General features: G+C 45.3%; 1 protein-coding gene across 1 annotated transcript in view; it reads left to right on the top strand.

Annotated features, from left to right (window-relative positions):
- The window catches only part of P2RX5 (purinergic receptor P2X 5), a gene marked incomplete at its 5' end in the record, with an annotated part of 52,726 nt that extends 28,668 nt beyond the window's left edge, over positions 1-24,058 (top strand). Inside the window, 9 exon segments of the mRNA XM_081945480.1 lie at positions 3,234-3,330; positions 4,592-4,672; positions 7,644-7,782; positions 11,563-11,699; positions 13,290-13,383; positions 15,044-15,109; positions 16,570-16,652; positions 19,713-21,664; positions 21,809-24,058. Of these exon segments, the coding sequence (XP_081801606.1) occupies positions 3,234-3,330; positions 4,592-4,672; positions 7,644-7,782; positions 11,563-11,699; positions 13,290-13,383; positions 15,044-15,109; positions 16,570-16,652; positions 19,713-19,833 (818 nt within the window). The 3' untranslated portion in view covers positions 19,834-21,664; positions 21,809-24,058.
- Between the last annotated feature and the right edge of the window lie 37 nt (positions 24,059-24,095).

The raw sequence follows: 24,095 nt of genomic DNA, 5'->3' as shown, positions 1-24,095 counted from the left end.
GGGCGGAGACAAAAGATGACCTTGGCTTCTATAAAAGAATGACAACAATACATTCCACAATCCTACTCCTTTCTATTCCCCCCTCCCAACTACTACACTAATGAAACAGCATAGGAAATTAATAAAAAGTGTGACAGGCCAAAGATCCTAAAAAGAACATAACTACAGGCCTGACATATAGATTAACACACTCTGATACTAAGGAGTTAGATGTTCTACTCCCCCTCCCCACCTGAAAAGAACTCTGTTCCAACTGCCACTTGGGTGTGGGGTGTGACTCATCTGGCCTGAGGGCTGGGAGTTGAGACATTCTACTCCCCTCCCTACCTGAAAAATGCTCTGATGGTAAGGAGTTAGACTGAGGGAGAGAAGGGGATAAGATAGGAGAGGCCTCTGTGAGGCAAGCCTGAGGGAGAGAAGGGGAGAGGAGAGGAGAGGCTTCTGTGCAGCAAGCCTGAGGGAGAGAAGGGGAGAGGAGAGGAGCCCGATTATATAGTTTCATAGTGGAGCACGGGTATCCTGCTAGTAATATTATAGTCCTTGCTCCAGAATTATTCCAAGCCAATCTGCATTTTGCAATTGACTGGTGGTAATTGATTATAATGGGGATGTTTCATTGCATAGTCAGCCAGACTGAATTTGGTATTTTTGTCCACCTGTCTAGTCCTTCCCCAGGTAGCTGGGGATAGCCAGATGTTGATGTTTAATATCTCTTCGCAGAATGTAATCTAACCTCAGGTCAAGTTGCCTTTTGCAATTGACTGATAGCGATTTATTCTGACAATGATTGTTCATTTCAGAGTCAGCCATGTTCAGACTGCATTTGACATATTTGTCCACCTACCCAGTCCTTCCCAAGGACTTGGGATAGCCAGATGTGGATGGATGGTGGTGCTAGAGGTCTCGTGGCAGGATGCCAGCTGTTCCAAGCAAAGGTGCCCTTTGCAATTGACCGATGGTGAATTTGTCAATGCCAATGGTGTTCAAGGGGTGCTCACCCAACCAACCAGATGTTTAGACTGGATTTGCCATTTTTGTCCACCTATCTACTCCTTCTCAAGGACTTGGAATAACCAGTTGTTGTTGCTTAATAATATGAAGGCTTTCATGGCAGGATGTAAACTGTTCCAAGCAAGGATGCCTTCCGTAATTGACCGACAGAGGTTTTGTCAATGCCAATGAAATTCCAGGAGTGTTCCAGATGTTTTGGGATCTCATCCGATTCATTTATGAACCATGAATATTATTTTAGCAGGGGGCTGGACTAGAAGACCTCCAAGGTCCCTTCCAGCTCTATTCGGATTCTGATTCTTTGCTTTCTTTTGTCACAGTTGTTTTGTCACAGTCCTTCTATTTGCTGGGCTTTGCATTTTGTAACTTTTCTCCCTTTTTTATTATTATTGTCGCTCCTTATGGGATTACAGGTAGTCCTCAACTTACAACTGTTCATTTAGTGGCTGTTCAAAGTTACAACAGCACTGTAAAAAGTGACTTTACGGCCCTTTTTCACACAACCATTTTAGCAACCCCATGGTTACACGATCAAAATTCAGAGGTTTGGCAACTCACTTGTACTTATGATGGTTACAGTACCCCCCGGGGGGCCATGCGATCCCGTTTTGTGACCTTCTAATAAACAACGGTCAATGGGGAAGCCAGATTCACTTAACAACTGTATTTGTAACTTAGCAACTGTGGTGATTCATTTAACAACTGCAGCAAGAAAGGTGGTAATATAGGGCAAAACTCACTTAACAAATATTTCACTTAAGGCACATATAATTGTTGAGTCGTAAGTCAAGGAATACCCCTAAAATCTCACTTAACTGCATTCAGTCACAGCAGCTTAAATACGCAGGATTAAAACATCAAAGTGAACAATGCCACTTCATGGCAAGTAGAGAGGAGAAATAAATCCTTTTGTAACAAGATTAAAAACCCCAGAGAAATCTGTTAAAAAAAAATCAAATGGGGCCTCTCGCTAACGTAATTAATTAAAATCAAGTACTGCAAAAAGCAAGGACAAAGGGTTTGAAATCCCTCTGTGCAGCAGAGCTCTTAATTCCCCTAGAGATAATAAGTCATCCCTATTTTGCTAATTGTAGGATGAAGGGGGCTAATTGTTCTCCTTGGCATTTTTTCAAATAACCCTTTTTTTTTAAACAAAAGGTAAAATTAAGCTGACTTTGCAACAGTGGGAAGAAGGGGAGAGTGCCAGGTGATAAAGACGTAAATAGCATAGAAATAAAACCTTAAAAACCCTAATCTAGATGTCCCAAAGGTGCTTCTTTTTTTTCAAGAGGCAACTGGCCTTTCTGGTTTTTCCTTTGAAAATGTTTCGCTTCTCACCAAAGAAGCTTCTTCAGTTCTGACTGGATGGTGGGGAATGGAAGGATTTACACTCCTTGCAGACAGCTGGTCATTTGCATCCTTTTAGAGATGAGACCACTTGGATATTTATCTATGTCCTCAGGGTCACCTGAGTGGTTCAAATGGGTGTGGAGAGCTACACAACACAGTCTTCAGCAGTTCCAAGAAGGTTCCACACCCATTTGCACCACTCAGGAGACCCTGAGGACATAGATAAATATCCAAGTGGCCTCAACGACTCTCTAAAAAGGACCACAATTGAGCTCAAAATTCTTGTTGCTGAGCGAGACATATGTGAAGAATGAGTTTTGCTCCGTTTTTGCACTATAGTTGTTCAATGAATCGTGGTAGTTTTTAACAACACACCGTTGCTAAGTGAATCTGCCCCCCTCCCATGGACTTTGCTTGTCAGAACGTCGCAAAAGGGGATCGCGTGACCCCGGGACCACTGTGACCGTCATAAATGCGAGTCAGTTGCCGAGCATCTGATTTTTGATCACAGGACCACAGGGATGCCACAAGAGTCGTAAGTGTGAAAAATTATCGCCAGTCACCTTTTTTTCAGTGCTGTTGTAACTTCGAACAGTCACTAAATGAACTGTTGTAAGTTGAGGACTGATGGCATATGCAGGGGAGGTAAAAAAAATCCTCAAAATGGACTTTGCAAAGGAGAGTTTACAACTCCACCCATTTGCTGTGCGTGGTGTGTTTGGCTGCAACCGCCATTTTGACTTTTTTGACCTCTCCGCCACCGTGCAGGCTGTTATCTCTCCTCCTCCCGAGCCCCACTGAAAATTATTTAGGGGATTCACAAAATTAAAACCTGGATGACATTTTTCTCGTCTGTTTCTTTGCTCTTACAGGTATCAAGACCGGACTGTGTATAAAAATGGGGAATAATATCAGTGGGACGTGTGAAATCCTCGCTTGGTGCCCGGTGGAGAAGAAAGACAAAACAAAGTGAGTTCAACAACAACAACACAACAACTTTTCCATAGAAGCTTAGGCCCGGAAGGCTAGAATTGGGAGGGTCCCTTGAGGTCATCTACTCAACCCCTTTCTTACTCAGTGTAGAATTCAAGTTAAAGCATTTATGAGAAATGGCACGCCAACCTTATACTTGAAGTTAAGGGGAGCCTTAACTTCTCTGCCCCCCTAATTCCACCCTGGTATGGAAACTTCAGGTAGTCAAAGGTGCTTTTTCAGGAGGCAATTCTTATTTCTATTCTACTCTACTCTTATTTCTAGTCTATTATTTCTATTCTATTCTATTTCAAATTTTATTCTATTCTACAGTATTTTGAATTCTGTTCTTTTCTAAATTTATTCTATTCTCTACTCTACTCTACTCTATTCTTATTTCTTTTTTTCTATTCTATCCTATCCTATCCTACTCTACTCTATCCCATCCTACTCTATTCTATTGTTATTTCTATTTTATTCTAAATTTATTCCATTCCCTACTCTACTCTACTCTAATTTCTTATTTCTATTCTATTCTATCCTACTCTACTCTATCCTATCCTACTCTATTCTATTCTTATTTCTATTTTATTCTAAATTTATTCCATTCCCTACTCTACTCTACTCTATTCTTATTTCTTATTTCTATTCTATTCTATCCTATCCTACTCTATTCTTATTTTTTCTATTCTATCCTATCCTACTCTACTCTATCCTATCCTACTCTATTCTATTCTTATTTCTATTCTATTCTAAATTTATTTAGAATAGATTTACTCTACTCTACTCTAGTCTTATTTCTGTTCTGTTCTGTCCTGTCCTATCCTATCCTACTCTATTCTATTCTTATTTCTATTCTATTCTAAATTTATCCCATTCCCTACTCTACTCTATTCTTATTTCTTTTTTATTCTATTCTATCCTATTCTATCCTATTCTATCCTATCCTATCCTATCCTACTCTATTCTATTCTTATTTCTATTCTATTCTAAATGTATTCCATTCCCTACACTACTCTATTCTTATTTCTGTTCTGTTCTGTTCTGTCCTGTCCTGTCCTATCCTATCCTATCCTACCCTACCCTACTCTATTCTATTTTTATTTGTATTCTATTCTAAATTTATTCCATTCCATTCCCTACTCTACTCTATTCTTAATTCTATTCTATTCCCAGAGAATAATCATTTGACTCTAAAATTCAATTCAATTCCATTCTGAAAGAAATCAGTTAATCGACCTATTTATCGATTTTTAAGACCAGCTCTACTGACCGATGCGGAGAATTTCACGGTTTACATCAAGAACACCATCCGTTTCCCCAAATTTAAGTTTTCCAAGTAAGTTTTTTCCTTCTTCTTTTTTTTTCTTTTCATCGTTTTTGACACCATTCTAGGAAATAGTCTGCCAGCAGGGACAAGTTGCCCAATTTTGGAAGAAGTGGGATGGGGGGTGGGGGGGACAGAAAAGGGCTCTGTGGATACGTAGATGAAAATTTGTGAGAGAGGGGATTATGAAAAGGAAAGGAACGAAGCCGTCGAGGTGATGTCCCAGTGTCTGGAAGCCGTCCGGGTCTGGATGGGTGACAACAGACTCAAGCTCAACCCTTCCAAGACAGAGTGGCTGTGGCTACCGGCGCCCCGCTTTAGCCAGTGTGTTCCATCTCTGGCCATCGGGGGGGAACAACTGCCCCCGGTGGATAGGGCACGCAATTTGGGCGTCCTCCTAGATTCCCGGCTGGCGCTAGATGATCATGTGACGGCCGTGGCTAGGGGGGCGTTCCACCAGGTTTGCCTGGTGCGCCAATTGCGCCCCCTACTAGAGCAGGACGCCCTTCGCACAGTCACTCTGGCCCTGGTGACTTCTCGTCTTGATTACTGCAATGCTCTCTACATGGGGCTCCCCTTGAGATGCACCCGAAGGCTCCAGCTGGTTCAGAATGCAGTCGCACGGGCTATTATGGGGAGTACTAGGTACTCCCATGTAACACCGTTCCTGCGCGAGCTGCACTGGCTGCCTGTGGCTTTTCGGGTGCGTTTCAAGGTGCTGATTGTCATCTTTAAAGCGCTCCATGGCTCGGGACCCAGTTACCTGCGGGATCGCATTCTACCCCACACATCCCTGCGACCAATTCACTCTCAGAGAGAGGGACTCCTCCGGGTACCTTCCGCTAAGCAGTGCGGGCGGGCGGTGCCTAGGAGTAGGGCCTTCTCTGTGATGGGCCCAACCCTCTGGAACGACCTCCCCCCCGATATTAGAACCACCTTGGACCTCCGCTCCTTCCGCAAGAAACTCAAGATCCACCTGTTTCGATTAGCCGGCCTGGCCTAATTGTAACTGTAATAGCACTTACAGGGAACACTCATTACTGACCTTCCTGGATGGCTTTTTAAATTTTAAATTTTGGGGTTTTAAATTGGTTTTAGAATTGTTTTAATTATGTAATTAGTTTGGGTTATATATATAGACTGTATGGTTGTGTTGTTTTGTCTGGTGTTTTATGTCATGTTTTGTTGTTTTATATATGAATGGTCTGTACACCGCCCCGAGTCCCTGCGGGGAGAGGGGGCGGTCTATAAATTTAATAAACCTAAACCTAAACCTAATAAACAGCTTTTCCAAGATGTCAGAGTTAAGTGCTGATACAAGGCTGAAATTATAAATGAGAGCACCACATGTTTTAATTTTTTTTTTAAATTAAATTTAACTCCCGAAGACGCGAAGCAGCATAAAACATTAAAATGATAAAAACAATAGATATATGAAAAAAGAACAATGTGCCCACCAGAACAAACATTCCTATTTTAAAAAGTCCGATGCAGATAGTTCTCAACTCACGACCACAATTGGGTCCCCAAATTCCGTTTGTAAGGAAGACAGCGGCTGAAGGAGTTTTGCCCCGCTTTCGCAAAATTTCTTGCCGTTGTTAAGTCCGTCACATGGTTGTTAAGTGAATCTGGCAGCCCTCATTGATTCTGCTTGTCAGGAGGTCGCAAAAGAGGAATCACGTGACACCGGGAGGCTGCAACCGTCGTAAGTTCATGCCGGTTGCTAAGCATCCTAATAATTTTGATCCCATGACCATGGGGCTGAGGCAACGGTCGTGAGTGTGGAAAACAGTCGTAAGAGGAGGACTGTGAGAGGTTCTTTGTGCTCTCTGTGCTTGGTTGTTTCCTTACATTTCTTGATCCGCCCCCTGCCTTTTATCCCCAGAGCTAGGGTGGGGCTTCACTAACATCCGTCCCAAGGACCAGCCCATAGATTTCTACTGCTCTCCTCTCCTCTGCCTTCTGGGCATCCACAAGTCAGGCACTGGACCCAGCTGTTCCTCCTCTTCCTCATCAGCCACCTCCAGACCTGGGGGTTGCTGACCCTCCATCTGAGGGCTGACGGACAGCCTAGGATCCACCCCCCCCCCCTCTGCCAGCTTCATTCCCTTTTCCCCCTCGGAGCTTCATTCCCTCTTCCCCCTCGGAGCTCTCGCCTTGATGTTGTCCCTGACTTCCATGCCACCTCCTCGTCTGATTTGGCTGCTGGGGGGGCCCACGGCCAACAGGCCAAAACAGTAATATCATCAGTGCTAGAAGGTAGTGGGTTTTGCAGGGAGGAGGAGGAGGGGGAGAAGAGAAGAAGGGTGGGAGGAGGAGGAGGAGGACTGCAGGGTCCTTTGTGCTCTCTGAAATTGATGGCTTTCTTGCAGACATTTCACCACCCAACTAGGTAATATCATCAGTTCCAGAAGGGAAGGGATTTCGCTCCGTTTACAGATACAGCTAGTCCTTGAGTTAGGACCACAATCGAGCCCAAAGTTTATGCTGCTAAGTGAAACATTTAAGTGAGTCTGACCCATTTCAACTACTTTTGTTGCCACCGTCGTTAGGTGAATCATTGCATTTGTTATATTAGCAACATGGTTGTTAAGAGAAGTCTGGATTTTCCCTTGATTTTGCTTGTCAGAAGGTGACATGACCCCGGGACAATGAAACTGTCATAAATATGAACTAGTTGCCAAGCATCTTAATTTTGATCATGTCACCACGAGGCAACGGTCGTAGGTGTGAAACACGGACGTAAGTCACTTTTTTTCAGTGGCATTGCACCTTTGAACGGTCACTAAATGAATTGTTGTAAGTCAAGGACTCACCTGGAGTAGCTTACCCTTCAGCATTGGTTATTCGTTTTCAGCACCGTCATATTTTCAAACGGTTGCTGAACGAATGGTCGTTAAATGAGGATTACCCTACTCCATTGCAATAGCGAGACCCTGTGATTTTTGAATGCCCTTCTCACTTTCCTGTCTGTCTGATGTAGAACCAATGTCCTCGACACCAAAAATGATGCTTATTTGAAAAATTGTCGCTACGGAGAAGATCAGCCGTATTGCCCCATCTTCTCACTGGGGAAACTGGTTAGCTGGGCTGGGAGCAATTTTCGCGAGATGGCATCAGAGGTATGGAAAAGAAATGGGGGTCTGCTCCTTCCTTTATAGCTGGTGGTCCATCATAAAGTGATCTCCTGGTGATTGGCTCAAAGTCAGCCAGCCAATTCTCATGCCTAAGGTGGGACTAAAACTCACCGCCTCCTGGTAATTAGCCTAAAGTCATTCAGATGGTTTTCATGCCTAAAGTGGGATTAGAACTCACCAGCTGGCGATTGGCCCAAAGTCACCCAATCAGCTTTCATGCCTAAGTTGGAACTAGAACTCTCAGTCTCCTGGTGATGGGCCCAAAGTCATCCTGCCGGCTTTCATGCCTAAGTTGGAACTAGAACTCTCGGTCTCCTGGTGATGGGCCCAAAGTCATCCTGCCGGCTTTCATGCCTAAGTTGGAACTAGAACTCTCAGTCTCCTGGTGATAGGCCCAAAGTCACTCAACTGGCTTTCATGCCTAAGTTGGAACTAGAACTCTCAGTCTCCTGGTGATAGGCCCAAAGTCACCCAATCAGCTTTCATGCCTAAGTTGGAACTAGAACTCTCAGTCTCCTGGTGATTGGCCCAAAGTCATCCTGCCGGCTTTCATGCCTAAGTTGGAACTAGAACTCTCAGTCTCCTGGTGATAGGCCCAAAGTCACTCAACTGGCTTTCATGCCTAAGTTGGAACTAGAACTCTCAGTCTCCTGGTGATAGGCCCAAAGTCACTCAACTGGCTTTCATGCCCAAATTGGAACTAGAACTCTCAGTCTCCTGGTGATAGGCCCAAAGTCCCTCAACTGGCTTTCATGCCCAAGTTGGAACTAGAACTCTCAGTCTCCTGGTGATAGGCCCAAAGTCCCTCAACTGGCTTTCATGCCCAAGTTGGAACTAGAACTCTCAGTCTCCTGGTGATAGGCCCAAAGTCACCCAATCAGCTTTCATGCCTAAGTTGGAACTAGAACTCTCAGTCTCCTGGTGATAGGCCCAAAGTCCCTCAACTGGCTTTCATGCCTAAGTTGGAACTAGAACTCTCAGTCTCCTGGTGATAGGCCCAAAGTCACTCAACTGGCTTTCATGCCTAAGTTGGAACTAGAACTCTCAGTCTCCTGGTGATAGGCCCAAAGTCACTCAACTGGCTTTCATGCCTAAGTTGGAACTAGAACTCTCAGTCTCCTGGTGATAGGCCCAAAGTCACCCAATCAGCTTTCATGCCTAAGTTGGAACTAGAACTCTCAGTCTCCTGGTGATTGGCCCAAAGTCATCCTGTCGGCTTTCATGCCTAAGTTGGAACTAGAACTCTCAGTCTCCTGGTGATAGGCCCAAAGTCACTCAACTGGCTTTCATGCCTAAGTTGGAACTAGAACTCTCAGTCTCCTGGTGATTGGCCCAAAGTCACCCTGCCGGCTTTCATGCCTAAGTTGGAACTAGAACTCTCAGTCTCCTGGTGATAGGCCCAAAGTCACCCTGCCGGCTTTCATGCCTAAGTTGGAACTAGAACTCTCAGTCTCCTGGTGATAGGCCCAAAGTCACTCAACTGGCTTTCATGCCCAAATTGGAACTAGAACTCTCAGTCTCCTGGTGATAGGCCCAAAGTCACTCAACTGGCTTTCATGCCCAAATTGGAACTAGAACTCTCAGTCTCCTGGTGATAGGCCCAAAGTCCCTCAACTGGCTTTCATGCCCAAGTTGGAACTAGAACTCTCAGTCTCCTGGTGATAGGCCCAAAGTCACCCAATCAGCTTTCATGCCTAAGTTGGAACTAGAACTCTCAGTCTCCTGGTGATAGGCCCAAAGTCCCTCAACTGGCTTTCATGCCTAAGTTGGAACTAGAACTCTCAGTCTCCTGGTGATAGGCCCAAAGTCACTCAATTGGCTTTCATGCCTAAGTTGGAACTAGAACTCTCAGTCTCCTGGTGATAGGCCCAAAGTCACTCAACTGACTTTCATGCCTAAGTTGGAACTAGAACTCTCAGTCTCCTGGTGATTGGCCCAAAAGTCACTCAACTGGCTTTCATGCCCAATTGGAACTAGAACTCTCAGTCTCCTGGTGATAGGCCCAAAGTCACTCAACTGGCTTTCATGCCCAATTGGAACTAGAACTCTCAGTCTCCTGGTGATAGGCCCAAAGTCCCTCAACTGGCTTTCATGCCCAAGTTGGAACTAGAACTCTCAGTCTCCTGGTGATAGGCCCAAAGTCACCCTGCCGGCTTTCATGCCTAAGTTGGAACTAGAACTCTCAGTCTCCTGGTGATAGGCCCAAAGTCACTCAACTGGCTTTCATGCCTAAGTTGGAACTAGAACTCTCAGTCTCCTGGTGATAAGCCCAAAGTCACTCAACTGCCTTTCATGCCTAAGTTGGAACTAGAACTCTCAGTCTCCTGGTGATAGGCCCAAAGTCACTCAACTGGCTTTCATGCCCAATTGGAATAGAACTCTCAGTCTCCTGGTGATAGGCCCAAAGTCCCTCAACTGGCTTTCATGCCCAAGTTGGAACTAGAACTCTCAGTCTCCTGGTGATAGGCCCAAAGTCACCCTGCCGGCTGTCATGCCTGTTGGAACTAGAACTCTCAGTCTCCTGGTGATAGGCCCAAAGTCACTCAACTGGCTTTCATGCCCAAGTTGGAACTAGAACTCTCAGTCTCCTGGTGATAGGCCCAAAGTCACCCTGCCGGCTGTCATGCCTAAGTTGGAACTAGAACTCTCAGTCTCCTGGTGATAGGCCCAAAGTCACCCTGCCAGCTGTCATGCCCAAGTTGGAACTAGAACTCTCAGTCTCCTGGTGATAGGCCCAAAGTCACCCTGCCGGCTGTCATGCCCAAGTTGGAACTAGAACTCTCAGTCTCCTGGTGATAGGCCCAAAGTCACCCTGCCGGCTGTCATGCCTGTTGGAACTAGAACTCTCAGTCTCCTGGTGATAGGCCCAAAGTCACTCAACTGGCTTTCATGCCCAAGTTGGAACTAGAACTCTCAGTCTCCTGGTGATAGGCCCAAAGTCACCCTGCCGGCTGTCATGCCCAAGTTGGAACTAGAACTCTCAGTCTCCTGGTGATAGGCCCAAAGTCACCCTGCCGGCTGTCATGCCTGTTGGAACTAGAACTCTCAGTCTCCTGGTGATAGGCCCAAAGTCACTCAACTGGCTTTCATGCCCAAGTTGGAACTAGAACTCTCAGTCTCCTGGTGATAGGCCCAAAGTCACCCTGCCGGCTGTCATGCCTAAGTTGGAACTAGAACTCTCAGTCTCCTGGTGATAGGCCCAAAGTCACCCTGCCAGCTGTCATGCCCAATTGGAACTAGAACTCTCAGTCTCCTGGTGATTGGCCCAAAGTCACTCAACTGGCTTTCATGCCCAATTGGAACTAGAACTCTCAGTCTCCTGGTGATTGGCCCAAAGTCACTCAACTGGCTTTCATGCCCAATTGGAACTAGAACTCTCAGTCTCCTGGTGATTGGCCCAAAGTCACTCAACTGGCTTTCATGCCCAATTGGAACTAGAACTCTCAGTCTCCTGGTGATTGGCCCAAAGTCACTCAACTGGCTTTCATGCCCAATTGGAACTAGAACTCTCAGTCTCCTGGTGATTGGCCCAAAGTCACTCAACTGGCTTTCAGCTGAACTTTATTACTAGGCCGTAAATACCTATTGGGGGGAGGGTCTGTTGTAACTTTGAATTGTTATGCAACCAGTTGTAAGTCACGGACCACCTGCATTTAGGATGCCAAGTCTGGTGAATCTCCCCAGGTTCTTGAGGAAAAACTGTTTCCTAATCTTCTGCCAAAACTGAAGGAAGCCTTCCTATGTTTTGTTCTGTTTTGAATCCAGGGCGGGGTGATTGGCATCCAGATCGAATGGGACTGCAACCTGGATAAAAAATCGTCAGAGTGCAACCCTCATTATTCTTTCAGTCGCCTAGACAACAAATTTGCGGAGAACTCTGTCTCCTCTGGATACAACTTCAGGTAAAGGAGGAGGAGGAGGTGGAGGAGGAGGAAGAGGAGGCCGAAGCATCCTCAGTCGGCCACTTCGGCAGTTCGGTCTTTCTGAAATGTCTTCGGTGGCCAAATCCGGATGGGATTTAATTGATCAGGTCAGTCAAGCTGGAAGGAAGGAGTAGTCAAGTGAGGGCATAGCTTGGAATCCTTGCGTGGCTGCAAGAGGCATAAGCTTGAGCTACATGTTCTGCTCCCCAAACACAACCAACCCTCTGAACTGAACTCAAAAGATACCTTTATTAATTTTCTCTCTCCCCGCAGGCGAGCAAGTCCGTCTGGCAGGGAGATGGATAGTTGTCTGCCACATCTATTCATCTCCGCCCCCTGCCTTTGATCTCCAGAGCTCGGGTGGGGCTTTGCTAGCAACAGTCCCAAGGACCGGCCCATAGATTTCCACTGCTCTCCTCTCCTTTGCCTTCTGTGCATACCCGCATCAGGCACTGGACCGAGCTCTTCGTCATCAGCCACCTCCAGACCTGGGGGCTGTTGACTCTCCATCTGGGGGCTGATGGACAGCAAGGGTTCCACCCCCCCCCTCTCTCTGCCAGCTCAATTCCCTCTTCCCTCTCGGAGTTCTCAGGTTGCCTTGATGCTGTCCCTGACTTACCCCTTCTTCCTCCTCTGATTCGGCTGCTGGAGGGGTTGTTGGATGACAGTCCACAACCCTACATCACATCCATGACAGTGTGAAATTTAAAGATTTTGGCCACTGGTTCTCTGGGTGTGGCTTGGTGGGAGGTGTCATGTGACTGGGTGGGCGTGGCCAACATTTTTTAAAAGCATTTTTTAGTACCTATTCGCCCAAACTGGTAGTAAAAATTGCTTTAAGAAGTGGAAAAAAAGTCAGCTGTGCCATGCGATCGTGAGAACCATTTTTTTTCACCCTTTAAAGCATTTTTTTTAGTCCCGGTTTGGGTGAATATTCTTTAAAAAGTGGGGTAAAAAATGATTGCACTGATCGGCATAGCATGGAACCTTTTTTAAAAAAAATCTTTGTGAAGCATTTTTTTTCCTGCTGGTTTGGGCGAAGAGGCAGGGGAAAAAATGCTTTAAAAAGCGAAAAAAAGCTTCCGACGATCGTGCGGCTTATAGCTGACCCGCGCGATTGTCGGAAGCTTTCCCCTCCCCGCTTTTTAAAGCATTTTCCCCCCTGCCTATTTGCCCGAACTGGCAGGAAAAAGATGCTTAAAAAAGCAGCGGAAAAGCTGAGCCACGCGATCCTCAGAAGCTTCTTTTTTTACTATCAGTTCGCAGAACCGACGACAATCGTCCCTCCTGGTTCGTCCACACCAGTGGTGGGTTACAGCCGGTACGTCCCGGTACGGGTGTACAGGTGCCTGCTGGGAGCACCAGCTTCCGTTCTGGTATGGTGCTTCTGAGGGCTCGCCCACCCGCCTGCCCTCCTTATCTGTTATACTTTCAAACGGTCACTAAATGAACCGTTGTAACTTGAGGACTGCCCATAATCAGATAGCAATGAAGCCGGAGGAGAAAAATTTTTTTCTTTAGCTTGGAAAATTAAATCGTATGACATTTTCTGATTTATTTTCTTTTCAGGTTTGCCAAGTATTACCGGAGCAAAGAGGATATCGATTTCCGAACACTGATCAAAGCTTACGGGATCCGTTTCGATATCATGGTCAACGGCAAGGTGAGATCAAAGCACTACTGGGGGAAAAAAAACCCACAGATTTGCGATGGTGGCGAATATATGTAGCTTGGGTGTGGGATGAAGGCAGAGGTTTGTTCTCCGAGCTTGTGGGTTTAGTTTTGAATGTTTAGTTACCAGGCTAGGTAACATCATCAGCAGAATTTGGGGGATGTGAATGTCGGTGTTGTGCTTATAAGGGCTTTGTATGGTCAGTGGGTCTTGTGTGGGGAGATCACATCAAGTCAAGATCCCATTAGGTGAGGGTCTTGTGATGGTTTCCTGCTTGAGCAGGGGGTTGGACTAGAAGACCTCCAAGGTCCCTTCCAACTCTATTATTGTTGTGGCCCGCTAGCGGAGCAGAGTCGGACAGTGAGGAGGTTGGGGAGGAACCTGGGCCAGTCCTGGAGTCTGGGAAAGGCTCTGATGAGGGCTCTGTGTCGGAGGCAGAGATGGGGCCAGGGCCGTCTGACAGTTATCAGCTGCCTTTGGAATCAGACATCAGTGAGGCAGAAGAACAGCTGGAGCCTGTTCCCAGTGTGCGCATGCGCAGAGTTGCCAGAGGAAGGGAACAACTAAAGAACAGGGGTCGACTTGGGAGTAAGGCCACAGGTGGACGATGAATGGCCCCTCCCAGAGGAAATAAAAGAGGAGCGAAAGGGGAGTGGAGTTTGCAGGAGACAATTAGTTCGCTTCATTGGTTCGGGACTCTCTGAGACTCCTTGCCAAGTTCTGCAGAGATCGGCCTGGCAGCTCTCCAAGCCAGATAAGGTCTGTGACCATAAATCCTCCCTTGAAAGACTTTGCTGGAGGTGAAGGAGCAGAATTCCCAGTCAATTAATGAAAGGGGTTTTTGTCGGGACCAGGAGTTGGCTTCAGGCTCTTGGGCAGCCTCGGTCAGAATAATTATTCTCTGTTCTAAATAATAGAGTCCCGTTGGGAGAATTGTGCAAGGCTCAATGCCAGGGGTGTCAAAATGGTGGACCGCAGGCCGGATGCATCACGCATTGGGCCACACCCACCCCAGCTCCGCGAATGGGAAAAACATTGCGATATATCACATGACGGCAACGTGACACAGCAGGTTTGATACCCGGACTCTAAGCTGTTGCTTCTCAACCTTGGCCACTTGAAGCCGCGTGGACTTCAACTCCCAGAATTCCCAAGCCAGAGATCGCACTGGAGAATCCTGGGAGTTGACGTCCACACGGCTTCAAGGGACCCAATTTGAGAAACAACGGTCTAACCAGTGCAGGAAGTCCTCGACTTACAAGAGTTTAGTGATATTTCGAAGTTGCAACAGCGCTGAAAACAGTGATTCTGACTATTTTTCACACTTACAACCGTTTCAAACGCTTAGGAACTGACTCACATTTATGATGTTTGCGGGGTCTCGGGGTCATGCGATCCCCTTTTGTGACCTTCTAACGAGCAAAATCAATAGGGGAAGCCATGTTGTTCACTGAACAAAATGCAGTGATTCACTTAACAACCGTGGCAAGAAAGGTTGCAAGATGTGGCAAAACTCACTTAACGACTTTCTCACTTAGCAATAGAATAGTTTTGGGCTCCATTGTGGTTGTGAGTCAAGGACTACCTGCACAAACTTTAAAATCTGTGCACATCTCACAAATTCACCCTCTTTTGTTTTTTTTTTCCCCAGGCAGGGAAATTTAACATCATCCCAACGGTAATCAACGTGGGATCCAGTCTTGCGCTAATGGGAGTGGTAGGTCGATCATTTGGGATGGAAGCAATCAGTTGCTGGATTACAGGGAGTCCTTAGGAGTGGTGCGTTGAGTTCTTGCCTCACAATCAGGAGGCTGTGAGTTCGATCCTAGGTAGAGGCAGATATTTTGCTCTCTGGGCATCCCAACACCAATCTCCAACCTTTTTTTAAAGAGAAGATTGGATAACCATTTCCAAGGTCCCTTACAACTCTGCTATTCTGTTCTGTTCTATTCTTCTGTTCTATTCTTCTGTTCTGTTCTATTCTTCTGTTCTGTTCTATTCTTCTGTTCTGTTCTATTCTATTCTTCTGTTCTATTCTATTATTCTCTTCTATATTCTATATTCTATTCTACTGTTCTGTTCTATTCTATTATTTTCTATATTCCATTCTATTCTGTTCTATTCTATTCTACTATTTTCTATATTCTATTATATTATTTTCTATTCTACTCTTCTATATTCTATTGTATTCTATCCTATTCTATCTTCTATTCTCTTTTCTATATTCTATTCTAGTCTTCTATAGTCTATTCAATTCTCTTCTATATTCTATTCTATTATTTTCTATTCTATTCTTCTCTTCTATATTCTATTGTATTCTATCCTATTCTATCTTCTATTCTCTTCTCTTCTATATTCTATTCATTCCAATATTCTATTTTTCTATATTCTATTCTAGTCTTCTATAGTCTATTCAATTCTCTTCTATATTCTATTCTATTCATTCCAATATTCTATTCTATTCTACTATATTATTCTATTCTATATCCTATATCCTATATCCTATATCCTATATCCTATCCTATCTTCTATTCTATTCTATTCTATTCTATTCTTCTCTTTTATATTCTGTTCTATTCTTCTCTTCTATATTCTCTTCTATTCTTCTCTTCTATATTCTCTTCTATTTTCTATTTTCTATTCTGTTCTATTATTCTCTTCTGTCTTCTATTCTATTCTATCTTCTATTGAAGATAGAATAGGCTCCTATAAAGCCTCTGGAGCCTGGGGAGGGTGAAAAAAGCATGTAAAAATGGGAGGGGGAGCGCCTGTAGTGCGCACATGCGCACTGGGGGGTCGCGCATTGCATTATGGTTGCGGCACGCCCGCACACGACCCCCCCTGCGCTCCCACTTGTGGCACGTGAGCCAAAAAAGGTTCGCCATCGCTGTTCTATTCTATTCTATTGTTTTCTATATTGTACTATTCTATTATTCTCTTTTCTTCTGTTCCCTTCCCTTCTTCTATTGTACTCCATTTTATTCTATTTATTCCTATTTCCATTCCATTCTCTATATTCTATTCACATAATAATAGAATACAATAAGACAGTAAAAAGCCCTCGTTAGAATAAGCATGCAACTGCAGATATGAAACCTTTTTAGAATTACTGTTAGCAGAGTGGATCTCCACTCTGTTCACTCATATGGAATTGTTTCTGCCATCCAACCCACCCAGGGGGCGTTTCTCTGTGACTTGGTGCTGCTGTACCTTCTTCGAAAGAGCCAGTTTTACAGAGGGAAAAAATACGAGGAAGTGAGGTAGGTCACCCGCACCTGCAAAGCATTCTCAACTCAGAGATTTCCTTACTTCCTGAGAGTGAGAACAATTCATCAGTGCAATGACTTGCCTTCAGAAGCTGTGGGCGCTCCGTCACTGGAGGCTTTTAAGAAGAGGCTGGATAGCAATTTGTCTAAGCTCTGATTGAGCAGGGGGTTGGACTAGAAGACCTCCAAGGTCCCTTCCAACTCTGTTATTCTATTCTGTGTAAAACAGTGTGTAAAAACAAAACAAAACACCTACCCGTGTATTTGGTAAGAGTCTACGTTGATCTGATGGTACATCACCAAGCAAAGTGTGTAAACCTTCCAAATGCTGAAACGGGGGAAAGGAAGGGAGAGAAAGTCTTCAAATTGCATCAGATCTTCCATTCTTGTGATTGGTCTCAAGCTGAAGATGTCGCTCTCAAAATGATGGGATCAACCGTGTCTCCCCAAAAATAAGACGGGGTCTTATTTTCTTTTGACCCCCAAAGTACTGATTGGGTCTTATTATCGGGGGGGACAGGGGACTGGAGACTAAAACATATGAAGAACGGTTGCAGAAACTGGGTATGTTTAGTTTAAGAGAAAGAAGGACTAGGGGAGACATGATAGCAGTCTTCCAATATCTCAGGGGCTGCCACAAAGAAGAGGGAGTCAAACTATTCTCCAAGGCACCTGAAGGCAGGACAAGAAGCAATGGGTGGAAACTAATCAAGGAGAGAAGCAACTGAGGAGAAATTCCCTGACAGTTAGAACAATTAATCAGTGGAACAGAAGTTGCCTCCAGAAGTTGTGAATGCCCCAACACTGGAAGTCTTTAAGAAGATGTTGGATAGCCATTTGTCTGAAACAGTATAGGGTTTCCTGCCTAGGCAGGGGGTTGGACTAGAAGACCTCCAAGGTCCCTTCCAACTCTACTATTGTATTGTATTGTATTGTATTGGGGTTGCCGGGTGGCTGCTCTCTTGCGAGAGGGCGCCCGAAGAGCCAGGCACAGCATCAGGGACAAACGGCTGTGCTGCGCTGTCGCAGCAGCGCAACATACCAGCCATGAGGTGACCACGCTCACCAGCGGCCACCCAGCAACCCTCCTTTCCAGCCGGGCAGAGCGCCACTCACGGACCCAGTGATATCCCAAAGGTGCAAAGCCGCGTGGTGCTCTGCCCTCCCCCGTCAGCTCCCGAGGCTTGACCCATTCGGGATACCCTTAGGTCAGTGCATGGCGCTCTGCCCGGCTGGAAAGGGAGGTTGCGCGAGCGCCTGTTCCGTCCCCAGCTGATGTGCCTCCCAACCTCACCATGCCCTGGCCAGGCTCACTCTGCAGGGCCAGGGTGCCGCTGCTGCTGCGGCTTTCCAAGCTTAACCTATTCTCTGGCTTCAAAATCCAGAGATCCACAGCCGAGTCTTTCGGCAGCGGCCGCTCTGGGAGTATGCACTTCAATCCTAGGACAAGCTAATACAGATAGTCCTCGACTTACAACAGTTCGTTTGGTGACCATTCAATACAGGGGTGGGTTCCTGCCAGTTCTAACCTCTTCTATAGAAGAGGTTCCACAAATCTACCGTGCCGTTTAGAACCGGTTCCAGCTCCCTCCCTCCGCCCGTCCGCACATCAAGATGAAGAGCCAGAGGAGGAATTCTGGGAGTTGAAGTCCACAAGTCTTAAAGCTGTCAAGTTTGAACACCCCTGGGGGTTTTTTTCTAAAGGGTTAGGGGTGCAAGGGTCTTGTAACTTGACAGTTTTAAGACTTGCGTGCTTCAAATGCCAGAGTTCCTGAGCCAACATGACTGGAGGAGGAATTCTGGGAGTTGAAGACCACAAGTCTTAAAGCTGTCAAGTTTGAACACCCCTGGGTCTTTTTTTTCCCTAAAGGGTTAGGGGTGCAAGGGTCTTGTAACTTGAGAGCTTTAAGACTTGCACACTTCAATGCCAGAGTTCCTAAGCCAACATTTTGGTTGCTAAGCAAGAGCGTTGTTAAGTGAGTTTCACCACATTTTACATGTTGACCATGTCCACCCAGTCACATGACTGCCAAGCCACTCTCACCCGGTCACATGGCCGGCAAGCCACTCCCACCCAGTCACATGGCTGGCAAGCCATTCCCACAAAGTAGGCCACACCTACAGAAGAGGTTCTAAAAAAATTTGAAACACCCCACTGATTCAATGTTACAACAGCCCTGAAAAAAGTGACCATTTTTCACACTTATGACTATGGCAGCATCCTCACCGTCACATGATTTACATTTAGATGATTGCCAACTGGTTCATACTTATGATGGTCGCAGCGTCCCGGAGTCAGGCGATCCCCTTTTGCGACCTTCTGACAAGCAAGTTCAATGGGGAATCCAGATTCGCTTAACAACCACGTTCCCAGCTTAACAACTGCAGTGATTCGCTTCACAAGGGTGGCAGGAAAGGGCGTAAAATGGGGCAAAACTCACTTAACCAATTTCTCACCGAGCAACATCAATCCTGGGTGGTCGTAAGTCGTAGTCGTGGATTAGCTATATATGTATGTATGAATGTATGTATGTATGTATGTATGTATGTATGTATGTATGGTGTCACAACCCCCGGTATGCCCAAATATGGGAGGGAGCATACTGCTTCTCTTTTCTGTCTATCGGCTCACCCTAGGAGCCATTCAGGCAGAAAGCCATTTTTTTTTATGTTGCCTTGTTACATTTGTGTTGCATTTGTGCTGATAAATAAAGGGAGACTAGTATAGATCTATTTCAAGCTATTTAGCTCTCATCAGCTAATACAACTGCCTAATATGTAATACAGCCCAGGTTCAATTCCCAGTAAGGGTATGGCTAACTGATGAGAGCTAAATAGCTTGAAATAGATCTATACTAGTCTCCCTTTATTTATCAGCACACATGCAACACACACACACAAACACACACACACAGTACACAGGCAGCAAGCCTCACACTCAACAGCCGTGATGATGTTATCTAGTTGGGTAATGAAATGTCTGCCAGAAAAACAACGAAGTTTACAGAGATTCCACCTTTGCTAATTTTCCCGACTTTCCTTTTCTACATGTAGGTCGAACGCCAAAAAAACTTTACCGGCAAATACTGTCAATGAGAATCAGGCTGGGAACCAGAGTGAAGATTCTTTATCCCGGTTGGATCAGCTGGAACAGCTGCAGACGGTTAAGACCTAAAAGCTGTTTTTTCCTCTGGAACGACGTCATCTGTTAAGAGAAACCACGGACCCCAGAAAGCTGCAGGAAGGGATTCGCTTAAGCTCTTAACGGCCTTCGTTTTCGGCATCCTGAGCCAAGGGTATCTACAGATGGCAGGATTTTTAACTTTTTGAAATCAAAACCAAATGCCAGAAAATCTTGCGTTAAGTACCGCAGCTGTGTGGTGGATATAAATCCTCTTTTATGTGGCTTCTGGGTAATCTAACACCGCCATCCGTAGCCTATCAAATGTATGTGAAAAGGCAATTGAAGAGTAGAGAGGACAGTTCTCCACGCTGAATTATTATCATTGTTCATTGCGCAATCGGCCAGATGTTCGGAATGCCATTTTTGTCCACCCATCGAGTCCTTCCCAAGAATGGCGCGGTGGCCTAGAGGGTGGAGCTCTCGCCTCACAATCAGGAGGCTGCAGGTTCGATCCTAGGTGTAGCGGCTGGTATTTCTCTCTCAGGGCACAATGAGGATATATCTGCCGAACAAAACTCTGCATTGGCAACAGGAAGGGCATCTGGCCAGTAAACATAGTTGCCCCGACTCCACCCCACAAGAGTTCATTAAATGACCAAAAAACCCCAATCAAATTCTTCCAAAAAACTCCAGAAAAGGCAGGTGTGGATATTTGATGGTGTTAAAAGTTCTCATCGCAGGATGTCAGCTATTTTGAGTAAATCACCTTTTGCAATTGACTGATGGCCAATTTGTCAATGCCAACGGCCTTCAAGCGGTGCTCCGGATGTTTTGGGATTGCCCCAAGGCATCTATTACTATAGATACTACCTTTGCTTTCTTTTGCCACGGTCATTATTACAGGCAGTCCTCGACTTACAGCAATTCATTGAGTGACCGTTCAGAGTTACGACGGCGCTGAAAGCGACTTAGGACCATTTTTCACATGTAACAAGCTTTGTAGCAGCCCCATGTGACCAAAATCAAAACTTGACTCATACTGATGACCGTTCCTGTGTCCCAAAGTCACATGATCCCCCTTGGCGACCTTCTGACCAGCAAAGTCAATGGGGGAGTCGGATTCACTTAACAACCGTGTTACTAATTTATCAACCACAGTGATTCACTTAACAAATGTGGCAAGAAATGTCGTAAAATGGGGCAAAACTCACTTAACAACAGAAATTTTGAGGCTGAATTGTGGTTGTAAATTGAGGACTACCTGTAATTACCAAATTTATTTGCCGTCCTCGCACTTCGAAGCGGCTCTGAGAATAATCATATTCTGAGCATTTGTGTTTGAAAATCTACGATAGTAAGACTTTTAATCATTTCGCTTCCCATTCTGCTCTCTGTTTTGAATCTCTTCCTGGAAATTGCTGAGCCCGTGGGATTATTCAGGAATTCGAAATTAATTCTTGCAATATGCGTAAGCAATTCTCCAGCCTGTGGGATTATGCCGGAATGCTAAATAAATTCCTGCAACATGCATAAACAATTCTCCAGCATCCAACCAACTCATGAAACACAACTTCACCGTGAAGAGGGGTTGGTCTTCGGCATGTCTTCAACCTCCACTTCAGGGGGGAAAAAAAAAGAGACCGAATTCAATTTTTTTCTGCCAATGATATGAATTTACACAACCCAGGTCTTATTTTATGACCGGTGCATAGAAGTGGCTAGTTGCAAGAGTTAAATCAGAATATTATCTACGGAACCACAAGCCATAATCCTGATGGCCGTTTCACCTGGAATTTCTGTATGCTTAAAAAATAAATGGGTTGAATGGAAAAAGAAGTTTTGAAAAATGAACGTGATTTTGATGATGAGAAATAGACCAGGGGTGTCCAAACTTGGGAACTTTAAGACTTGTGGACTTCAACTCCCAGAATTCCCCCAGCCAGCATGGCTGGCTGGGGAATTCTGGGAGTTGAAGTCCACAAGTCTTAAAGTTCCCAAGTTTGGACACCCCTGAAATAGACCATAGAGGGTGAATTCAGTGTTATTTTCACGGCTTCGGTATCTCCATCCAGAAATCCCTGCACAGAGGAGAATACTAAATACACAGAAATATGAGGATTAATTGAGAAAGCTTCCCCCTCCCCCTTAAATCTTGGGGAAAAAGCAAAAAGTAAAAATTGTGGCACATCAAGCATGACTAAAATGTAAGTATATCCAGAAGACTGCCGAGAAGCAGAAAATGATAGAATGGCTAAGGTTATTTTTTAAGTTACAGGAGAAACAGATGTACAAATAGTGGAAGAGGGATGCATTAGACCAGGGGTCAGCAACCTGCGTCTCTGAAGCCGCATGTGGCTCTTTCATCCCTCTGCTGCGGCTCCGTCACCGGTCAGCTTCACAATTGATAGGGTTTTCGGTTACGACAGCTAGAGGAAAAAGGACGCCGCACTAGGAGGAGACTCTATGGTGGGGGGAAGCGGACTTCCGGTCGGCAGGGGAAAAAGGACACTATGCTAGGAGACTCTACGGTGGGGGGAAGCGGACTTCTGGTTGGCTTCAGAATTGAGCCTCTGTGGCTCTTTTGAGTGTTTAAGGTTGCCAACCCCTTCATTAGACAAATAAGAACTTTTAACCAAGTCTGAGTTCTTGTATTAAGAGCGAAGATGTAGGATGATTGTAAAGCAATAACAAACAGAACTTATAGACAGAAGAGAAGAGTTGGAGTGTTGGTCCTTGATAGTCTCCAAGCTTGGTGGTTTTCTTGCAGACATTTCATGACCCAACTAGGAAACCTCATCAGTGTATCTGATGGTGGGATGTGCTGCCTATTTATATAAAGTAGCTTGCCCTGGGGTGGGATTTGTCAAGAGACAAACAGACTTATCAGCTATCAAGAGACACGTAGAGATAAATCACATTTACACACCGTTCAATTAAAAGCTAAGAAGGAAACAAAAAGACCAGGATATATTCTCTCTCGCCATCCGACACCCAGTTAAAAAGGGATTAACACCAAACAAGCAGAGAACAAAATCCTAATCAAGGTGTCAAACACACACATACACACAGAGTACTGTCAGGGCATGTTACTATATATTAACGGGGAGCAATTCCCCCACTTGCTACCACTGATGACGTTACCTAGTTGGGTAATGAAATGTCTGCAAGAAGCCACCAAGCTCAGAGAGCGCCAAGGACCTCACAGAACTGGCATTATCCTTCTGCCCTCATTGCAGCCTTATGTCTTCTTGATTTAACCTAGCACCTTGTACCCAGCAGCATTCGAGAGGCTCAAAAATAATAAAGTCAGCAAAGCAACTGTCTGCCCCAACTCCTATTTACATTCCAAAACAATGATTTGATATTTATAGTTTTCTGGGACTTATCAAGAGCCAGCGACTGGAAAGGCAATTCGATTCTCGTTTAAGAATTGAGATACTCAGAGCTGCAACTTTAGAACTACCGCGGCACAAAAGTTAAAAGGATGGGGAGTCATAAATTATCTCATTATTTCATTCTTGAATCCACCAAAGCTGTAATCCGCTACCTCACGGCTCTCCGAATTTGGCAACTTGAAGATGTGTGGACTTCAACTCCCAAAATTCTTCAGCCTTGCCAGGCTGAGGAATTCTGGGAGTTGTATATAGAGTAACTGAGTTGGAAGGGGCCTTGGAGGTCTTCTAGCCCAACCCCCTGCCTAGACAAGAAACCCTATACCGTTTCAGACAAATGCTTGTCCAATCACTTTTTAAAAACTTCCAGTGTTGGAGCATTCACAACTTCTGGAGGCAAGCAGTTCCACTGATTAATTGTTCTCACTGTCAGGAAATTTCTCCTCAGTTCTAGGTTGCTTCTCTCCTTGATTAGTTTCCACCCATTGCTTCTTGTCCTACCCTCAGGTGCCTTGGAGAATAGTTTGACTCCCTCTTCTTTGTGGCAACCCCTGAGATGTTGGAAGACTGCTATCCTGTCTCCCCTAGTCCTTCTTTTCATTAAACTAGACATGCCCAGTTCCTGCAACTGTTCTTCATATTTTTTAGCCTCCAGTTGAAGTCCACCTGTCTTCAAGTTTGGAGACCCCTGCAGTACCTTGAGTAGGTATGAGAAAACTGGGTCTCTACTGAATTTTAGGTGATGATAACAAATGTGAAGATCCAGCATCTTTGGCCATGCTGGCTGGGTTGTGATCATGGAGGCGGCTATAAATCTCACCCCCCCCCCCAACTTCAAAATAAAACTCCTAGTGAACTTGTTGCAAATGTTTACTTGGAAGTTAAGCAGCTTCAGGCCAAACGTCCCTCAACCCACCCACC

This window comes from Natrix helvetica (assembly GCF_964273705.1).
Source record: "Natrix helvetica genome assembly, chromosome: 2".
Lineage (NCBI taxonomy): Eukaryota > Metazoa > Chordata > Lepidosauria > Squamata > Natricidae > Natrix > Natrix helvetica.
This window is presented reverse-complemented; position numbering and strand designations above follow the sequence as displayed.